At 44.1% G+C, this 9070-nt stretch overlaps 1 protein-coding gene across 1 annotated transcript; it reads right to left on the reverse strand.

Annotated features, from left to right (window-relative positions):
- Nucleotides 1–281: 281 nt before the first annotated feature.
- Nucleotides 282–8561, reverse strand: LOC124039001 (dihydrolipoyl dehydrogenase, mitochondrial-like). The gene is made up of 14 exons (XM_046354895.1): nt 8404–8561; nt 7428–7503; nt 7197–7276; nt 6874–6942; nt 6672–6741; nt 6438–6538; nt 5453–5596; nt 5250–5351; nt 4928–5118; nt 4614–4784; nt 4269–4458; nt 2698–2835; nt 2510–2599; nt 282–1002 (listed from the first exon to the last, which is right to left on the reverse strand). Exons 1-14 carry the CDS (start codon nt 8440–8442, stop codon nt 937–939), a joined length of 1527 nt encoding a protein of 508 aa, XP_046210851.1. The 5' UTR covers nt 8443–8561; the 3' UTR covers nt 282–936.
- Nucleotides 8562–9070: the final 509 nt, after the last annotated feature.

A 9070-nucleotide genomic window follows, 5' to 3' on the forward strand; every position in this document is an offset into this window, starting at 1 on the left:
TGTTTTAGAGTTCTGGCTAAATCATTGATCCTTTGTAGTATACTTCTAGACTTAACCATTTCAGTGATTGAGCATGCTATTAAGTCCAGAAGGCTTGATCTGTGTCTAGGAAAACCCTTTAGCAGACTACCACTACTGCTGTCACCTGGCTTACAGTGACTCCAAATGCATGAAGATGGAGAGGAAGTCACATCTTACTGAAGTAGTTGGTATAGGTCCCTCTGCTGTTCCACACATTGCACTGAAGACCACTTCAATGCATCACACACCACTAGACTTGAAACGTTACTACATTTTATTGGTTTTATAGAGCTCGGAGTTAAGCAAGGACGTATACACGCAGACAATACAGCCATATTTGATTAAGTATTGAAATTCATACAAGCGAGTTGCTGCTTTGGACTTTCTAACCTCTTTACTCCGATTGAAAAGTAGTTTTGCCTCAGTCTTTAAAAATATTCAGTCATGACTCATCTCTTATTGTTAAAAACAGCAGTATTCCACCCAATACCAACCTATGAATATACATCTCTGAGCAATGTACTAATAAGAAAGTGGTGTTTGAAAAATGCTAGATACACTGCGACTAACATATATATATATATACATATATAGTTAGCTATTTGATATTGCAGCAAACCTTGAGTGCAACACCCAAGACACCAATGTAGAAAGTCAAAAAGACTTGATCTCCAGTCCGTTTTTACCACCCAAACCCCTTTATTGACAACATTTAAATTACATACTTAATGTGATACACGGTGTGTCTTTTTCTATGTATGTATACAGAGGAGTCCCTTAATTGGAGTTGAGGGGTCACGGTACATTCCGTGTCCCCCTCCTAGAGTGTGTGCATTGCTTGTGGACAGATTTCTGGTTTGGGGACGTCGTGGACAGAACGGTTATGTACACAGCTGTGTGAGCGAAGACGGGCAGTTAAAAGTTGATAGCTTTCCCGAAGGAGGCTGCGAGGTTTGCTTCTCTGAAGGCCTCGGACACAGTCTGGAAGAGAGGGATGGATGGAAGAAGAGGTTAGATTGACAGGTTGGTGGTGTGGTTCCACAAATGTGGATGTGTGTGCATTTGAATGACATTGTGGCTAGGCCCTATATTAGTTATTGTGTTGCTCGCAGTAATAATATGAAAGAATGTGTCGTCTTCCTCAGTCAGTTGAATGCGGCACTTCAGAACCGTGGTTACGTGCATAACCTTACTAGTGGCTGGGACAAAACGGCGCAGTAAAACCATTTCTAGCGATCCTGGCAAATAGTTTTCTTCCCGCAAATTTACCTCCAGATTTTGAACGGTTGAATATATTACAGACTATGACCCCAGCCCTAAAAGTTAAGACTGGAACATGTGCATGTTTTCACCTATGATACAAGCTGCACAGGATTTGTTAGAAATGAGAGATGAATCTGCACAGAATAACTGAGAAAGGAATTGATTCACCAAACAAACATACATAAGATCTGTAAACAGCTCATCCATCTACCTACCTCATCCCCATACTGGTATTTATTTATTTTGCACCCCAGTATCTCTACCTCCACATTCATCTTCTGCCGATCTACCATTCCAGTGTTTAATTGCTATATTGTAATTACTGAACTTACCTCATTTGCACTCACTGTATATAGACTTTTTGTTTTCTTTTGTTCTACTGTATTATTGACTGTATGTTTTGTTTATTCCATGTGTAACTCTGTGTTGTTGTATGTGTCGAATTGCTACGCTTTATCTTTGCCAGGTCGCAAATGAGGACTTGTTCTCAACTCGCCTACCTGGTTAAATAAAGGTGAAATAAAATAAATAAAAATATTGTTTATTCATCCCTGATGTTTTCCTGAACATCCCAATACCTTCCTGATGCATTTCAATCCCTCCAAAGCATACTTCCTTCAGACTGAAATTTGCCATTACCCGATTTGCCATCTCTTGTGCTATAACGTATTGAGATCATGACATTAAGGTCAGATTCTAAAGAGTCATAACATTTTTTCCCCTAATAGGCCTACCCCCAAGTGTCCTAAAATAGACAATCCAATAGCTTGATGGATCTATGTTAATAGTATCTTAAATATCAATTTGACTGACCAGCCAACCCCTGTTCTACGATGGGTATGATGGTTCGCCCAGTGATTGTTTTACAAAAAAGTATCTCCCATTTGAAATATTAGTAACTACCACATATCAATGGAATTGTTGAACTTGCATTGTTCTACAACATGACATGTTGTATGCATGTAAGAGTAGGGGTGTCAACCCCGGTGTCCTGGCTAAATTCCCAATCTGGCCCTCAAACCATCACGGTCACCTAATAATCGCCAGTTTACAATTGGCTCATTCACCCCCCCTCCTCTCCCCTGTAGCTATTCCCCAGGTCGTTGCTGCAAATGAAAACGTGTTCTCAGTCAACTTACCTGGTAAAATAACAGATAAATAAAATAAATAAATGTATGTATGAGTATTTGATCATGCCCCTTTCGTGTGTGTGTGTTAAACTCACGGGATGGGCGTGGCAAACTCTGGCGACGTCCTCGCAGGATGCGCCGTACTCCATGGCGAGCGTCGCCTCGTTGATAATCTCTCCAGCCCCCTAGACAAGGGTCAAAGGTCACCATAGTTAGCATACAACTTCATACGCTATAGCCCACATTTTCATCTGCTAAGGAGCACAGGGGTAGCATGACTCACACAGCCCAGGATGTGAGCGCCCAATATCCGGTCTGTCTCCTTGTGGCCGAGGATCTTCACCAGGCCATCAGTGTCTGCGTTGGTCTTGGCTCGACTGTTGGCGGCAAATGGGAACTTGCCCACCTTGTATGGGATTCCCTGCGAAGTAGAGTCGAGGTTACTGTTATGCTTTATGGTCACTCTTCTGTGTTGATAGTATGTGTGTGATACTTTGGCTCCTTTGGAAAATCAACAATTTGGGGAGAGTATTGCCACCTTGTGGCTAACACTTATACCTGCAGGGATTTCAATATAATACTGAACAAAAATATAAAACGAAACGAGTTACAGTTCATAGAAGGACGAGTCAATTTAAATAAATTCATTAGGCCCTAGTCAATGTATTTCACATGACTGTGAATAAAGATATGCATCTGTTGGTTACATACCATTAAAAAAAAAAGTAGGCGTGTGGATCAGAAAACCAGTAAGTATTTGGTGTGATCACCATTTGCCTCATACAGCGTGACATCTCCTTCACATAGACGTGACCAGGCTGTTGATTGTTGCCTGTTGTCCCACTCCTCGTCATTGGCTGTGCGAAGTTGCTGGATATTGGCAGGAACTGGAGCATGCTGTCATACCCAGAACAGCCCAAACATACTCAATGGGTGGCATGTCTGGTGGGTATTCAGGCCAAGTAAGAACTGGGACATTGTCAGCTTCCAGGAATTGTGTACAAGTCCTTGCGACATGGGGCCACGCATTATCAGGTTGAAACATGAGGTGATGGCGGCAAATGAATGTCTCAACAATGGGCCTCAGGATCTCATCATGGTACAGTATCTCTGCATTCAAATTGCCATCAATAAAATGCAATTGTTTTCGCTGGCCATAGGTTATGCCTGACCATACCATAACCCCATCATGGGGCAATCTGTTCACAACGCTGACATCAGCAAACCGCTCACCCAGACATACATGTGGTCTGCGGTTGTGAGGCCGGTTGGACGTATTGCCAAATTCTCAAAAACAAAGTTGGGAGGCAGGTTATGGTAGAGAAATTAATATTCAAGTCTGGCAACAGCTCTGGTGGACATTCCTGCAGTTAGCATGCCAATTGCACAATCCCTCAAAACTTGAGACATCTTTGGCATCATGTTGTGTGATAAAACTGCACATTTTAGAGTGGCCCTTTATTGTCCCCAGCACAAGATGCACCTATGTAATGGTCATGCTGTTTAATCAGCTTTGTGATATGCCACACCTGTCAGGGAGATGGGTTATCTTGGCAAAGGAGAAATTCTCACCAACAGGGATGTAAACTAATTTGTGCACAACATTTGAGAGAAATAAGATTTTGTGCATATGGAATATTTCTGGGATCTTTAATTTCAGCTCAATGAAACCAACACTTTACATGTTGGGTTTTATATTTTTGTTCAGTGTATTTTTAAATCACAAATCAACATTTTGGCAGCTGATATCCAAACAAAAGCATTGATCCAGTGATTATATTATATATAAAAGCCATGCCCGCTCCTTAATTTGGTCAAAACTATGGGTGTTTGTTGGGGAGATGTGTGTATCACCTCCTCTTTGAGCTGCTCCTCCGTCTTCCCCACCCATGCCACCTCGGGGTGTGTGTAGACAACAGAGGGGACACAGTTGTAGTCGATGTGCACGCCGCCCCCAGCCATGCCCTCCACGCAGATGATGCCCTCGTCCTCCGCCTTGTGTGCCAGCATGGGCCCGGCAATCACATCACCAATGGCATAGATACTACAGAGGGAGATAGAATAAATGGGGAGGAAAGATTGCGGTATCACATTTAGTGCCTTTTGAAAAAGACCTTGGTGAGAGGTGGTTGGAATATAGGTGTGTATTGAAAAAGCAGATGTTGAATATAACAGAGGGGTGTGGTAGTTTAGGTCTACCTGGGTACTTTAGTCTGGAAGCGGTTGTTGACCGGTATGCGTCCCCTGTTGTCCAGCTCCAGGCCCACGTTCTCCAGGCCCAGGTTCCTGGTGAAGGGCCGTCTGCCGATACACACCAGCAGCACGTCACACGTCAGAGTCTCGTTCTTCCCGCCGGCAGCCGCCTCCACACTGGAGGCAAGAACACACAGTTACGTTTGTGCTAGGTCATACCTACTGATTTTTAACTATAAACATTCATCTTAGTGATTTTGTCCATTCACAGCTAGATCCACCCTAAATACACACATACACCACCGGGGGATGGAACTCACGCCACATCGATCTTGCCGTCGGGCCTCTTGATTGCACCCATGACCTTAGTGCCCAGCTTGAACTTAATACCCTGCTTCTGCAGGATGCGCTGGAAGTTCTTGGAGATCTCCATGTCGATGCCCAAGCCGCCCACGTGGCCCAGGAACTCCACCGCTGTCACATTGGAGCCCAGACGCTGCCACACTGACCCCTGGAGAACGAGAAGCCAAACAGGATATTAGACTGGACCTTAGGTGTCCCCCAGGAGTTGGAATCCTCATACCGCCACTTACAGACCATGCTGTAAATTGTGTGTGTGTGTGTGCGCGTGTCGTCCCTCACCAGCTCCACCCCGATGACTCCGGCGCCGATGACGATGAGCTGCTCAGGGACCTTCTTCAGATCCAGGGCTCCCGTGGAGGACACCACGGTGTCCTCATCAACCTGACAGCACAGGGGTTAGGAGAGTTAGGACTCAGCTTTGACACGTGTCAACTAACAGCTGGTCATCTGCATCAAACTAGTACTGTAGTACATCAACGTGCCTCAATCCCGGGGAATGGTGTGACCTCGGAGCCGGTGGCTATGAGGATATTATTGCTGTTGATGACCTGCTCACTACCGTCCTCGGCCGTGGCCGTCACCTGGTTCTTGCCTGTAATCCTCCCATAGCCGTTCACGTGCGTCACCTGAGGGGAAACCGCCACATTACATCATCAATTAAAGACAGGGTCAAGTTCATAACAAACTCTGGAACAAAGAATCCAAGGGGAAGCATCAAAACAGCTTGCACTGGTATCAAACTTAGTAATGGATTCAAATTACAAGGGAGTACAGGAAAAATACCCAAGTCCATTGACAATGTAATGTCCATAGATGGCCACCTCCATTTAAAGAAGATTGTCAAAACAGGCTGCTGATGTTTCAAGCTTATAATCCTGCTGAGGTGAAATCTCACTAACTAACCCATATTTCCAAATGCTGTCTTGATTAGTTGCCTAGATGTTGCCATTTATCCATAACGTGAGCCAAATGTGTAATTTGAGTGAACTTGGCCTCCGCTCGGCTCCAGGCCTCGCTCACATTGTTCTCCAGAGCCTGGGGAAATTCATATTGTAAAAATTGGTGAGAGTGGAGCAATGATTGGCTGTGAGAAGACACATTTTTTAAAAACAACCACCCCTTCCATCCCTCTTCAGAAGCGCAAAATATCCCAAATGTAGCTCATTTACAGTGCAAACATGCTATATATATTTTTTGATGGCTATTTATTTTTTGGTTGTAATGAGACTACCCCACATGGGCACCATTGAAAATGATTAGCTTTCGGTTTAGAATCTCTGCCTCTGAACGTGCCGATTCCAATTGATGGGAAACGGCTTGGATACCCTCCACCTTCTTTTAGCCTCTTTCTGACAAGAACTTCCACAGGATTATATATAGAAGGTGAGATGAAAGCCTGGCAGAGGCTAGAGTGAACTAGGTATCGCTCTTCCAACGTAGGGAGGAACTATAAAGTTGAGAACTCACCTGGTTCTGTTTGAATAAATGTGCAATGCCTCCTGTCAGTGCTTTGACCGCACCGCTCTTCTGTGACATCATCTTCTCCAGGTTCAATGTAATCCCTGAGACTGGCACAGAGAGAGAGTGAGACAGAGAGAGAGCAAGAGTCAAGTAAATGTTTGTTGCTGGCATCCCCACACCCTTCAGCTCTCTAGGACCAGGCTGCTGGTGACCAATGATCTAGCTGATGTGGACTCTTACTTTCAATGCCCCTGCTTTCGAAGTCTTTGCCATGGGCCTGGTGGTACAGATATGAGTTGTTCAGCAGGGCCTATACAAAGTGACAAGGGAGACAGACATGTTACATTATTCAACAACTCACAAAGACAAAGTTGCACAGCCAAAGTGTTGCGCAATAAGACCTAGCAAAAGATCTATGAACCCCCTCATTCCCAATGTTTACCTTTGAGGGGATACAGCCGACATTCAAACAAGTCCCGCCTAGGGTGGGATTCTTTTCCACACACACCGTCTGTAGTAGAAAACAAAGTTGGTGAACAATGACGACAAGATGGGCATCACTACTAATAAAGGGTTAAGCCGTATTTACACCTTCGGCTAGGTCAGCTTGAACAAAAAGATGCTATATCAAAACGTCCGCCCGATGGCACCTCTGCACAAACGCAGAAATCTCACTTTTCCAGAGAGGTGCGCAGAGCCCTGTGCGGACGGGAGCGAACATTCGATTGCTGCGGAAGGTATATACACTGAGGCCTAATTTTTTACCTTGAAACCAAGTTGCGCTGCTTTGATTGCAGCAACATATCCACCAGGACCAGAGCCCACCACTGTGACGTCAGCATCAACTGTAGGAGTGCAAAGAACATGTTTATCAGAAGAGGCAACAAGTTGTAGAGGAGCATGTTGTATTCACCTTGTGTAGATGTTGGGATTCAGTTGGATAAGAGCAGCACCTCAGATTAGCTAATTGGACATTGGAGTGAAACGTTGACTTACTCTGTGCTTTGTCAGCGTATGTTCGGACGGAGAGAACAGTTGCACCCTGGAGCCGATTCGGGAGTTGGTGGCTGCGCTGTATGTGTTAGGAGAGGACACAAATTGGGGCAGTGAGCAGACAGATTTGGACTTTAATGTTAGCTTGTGTTGTATATGGTTCTGCTGTGATGCTGTTGTAGTTGTCATCCATGTCAAGAAGTCAGTTAATGTTTAGTTTTTTTTATTCGCACTCTAGAATGCAAGACAAACATCCTGTAAAGGCCAATGCAATCTGAACAGGATTGCAAGTATTACAGTGAGTGAGTGTATGCGATGATAAGGCCGTAGAAGGATGAACTAGTTGCAATAGTAGCTACATTTGTTAACTACTGTTAGTTGTCAAGTACTGGTGAAAATAAAATAATAAATAGTTATCTTACTTACATATATTGTTGGCTAACAACAGTTATGATTAATCAAATAGCTTTACAAAGCAAAGTTGAGTGCATGGAGTTTGACAGTCAATGATGTAACATTGGTAGCAGTCCACAAACAGGCTCGCGTGCTTGTCAGCCTGTCGGGCTGAATGTCATTTTCGTCATTCGCAAGAGGATGCTTGTTGACTGTGGTAGCTAGCTAGCTAACTAATTTAGTTTACTTTGAGATGGATTATTTTGTAATGACATTAACGTTCGCCAATGTACGTACAAGACACGCACCAAGCAAGGCTAGCTTGGGAGGGCATATAATATAGGAAGAGCCAACTAACATTAGTTAACTAGCGAACTGTGTACTCGCTAACGCTAGGCTAGCTAGCTAGCTGCTATTATATAGCTGGAGAGTTTTACGAGCATAGCTACTCTAGGTGGCTAGCAAGGCCTGTAATTCATAAATCACGTTGAAAAACAGCAGAGAACTCTCCAACGTATGTCGCATTAACTCATATTTGTTCCAGACAACTTGAACAACTAATTGACGTATAATTGTTTTTCCTTACTGTTGCCAGAGTGCGATATACTTGATTCCAGCTCTGCATTTTGTATGTGTCCCTTTACAGGCTGCGTAACCTACAGCAGGCGTATCATCCAAGGACTCACGAAATTGCGCTTGCGCAGTAACAATCCAAAGAACACAAATACTGTCTGTCGCCTCCCTATGATGTAAAAAATCTTTGGTGTAATACTACATTTAATCTGATCAAAACAGGTGTTCTAGAAATCAATAAAATTAAAATAAAGTTATTTGCGTCTAAAACATTCATTTAACCCATGACTGCGTGGCCACTCAATCATCAAGTTAGCAGACGACACAACAGTAGTAGACCTGATTACCAACAACGACGAGACGGCCTACAGGGAGGAGGTGAGGGACCTGGCGGAGTGGTGCCAGGAAAATAACCTCTCACTCAACGTCAACAAAACAAAGTAGCTGATCGTGGACTTCAGGAAACAGCAGAGGTAGCACGCCCCTATCCACATCGATGTTACCGCAGTGGAGAATGTGGAAATCTTCCAGTTCCTCGGTGTACACATCACTGACGATCTGAAATGGTCCACCCACACAGACCGTGTGGTGAAGAAGGCGCAACAGCTGAAGCTGTGGAGAAGCTGGGGGAAAAAACTCACAAACTTTTACAGATGCACAATTGAGAGCATGGTGCGGCA

Source organism: Oncorhynchus gorbuscha, linkage group LG01 (assembly GCF_021184085.1).
Source record: "Oncorhynchus gorbuscha isolate QuinsamMale2020 ecotype Even-year linkage group LG01, OgorEven_v1.0, whole genome shotgun sequence".
Classification (NCBI taxonomy): Eukaryota; Metazoa; Chordata; class Actinopteri; order Salmoniformes; family Salmonidae; genus Oncorhynchus; species Oncorhynchus gorbuscha.

Bases quoted from the DNA above. Each gene is read 5' to 3' on its own strand.
- LOC124039001 (XM_046354895.1), bottom strand. From the start codon at position 8,442: ATGCAGAGCTGGAATCAAGTATATCGCACTCTGGCAACA. The intron at 6,742-6,873 runs GTAAACATTGGG...CACTTTGTATAG, and splicing joins TCGGCTGTATCCCCTCAAAG to GCCCTGCTGAACAACTCATA. The intron at 4,459-4,613 runs GTAGACCTAAAC...CTCCCTCTGTAG, and splicing joins TTCCAGACTAAAGTACCCAG to TATCTATGCCATTGGTGATG.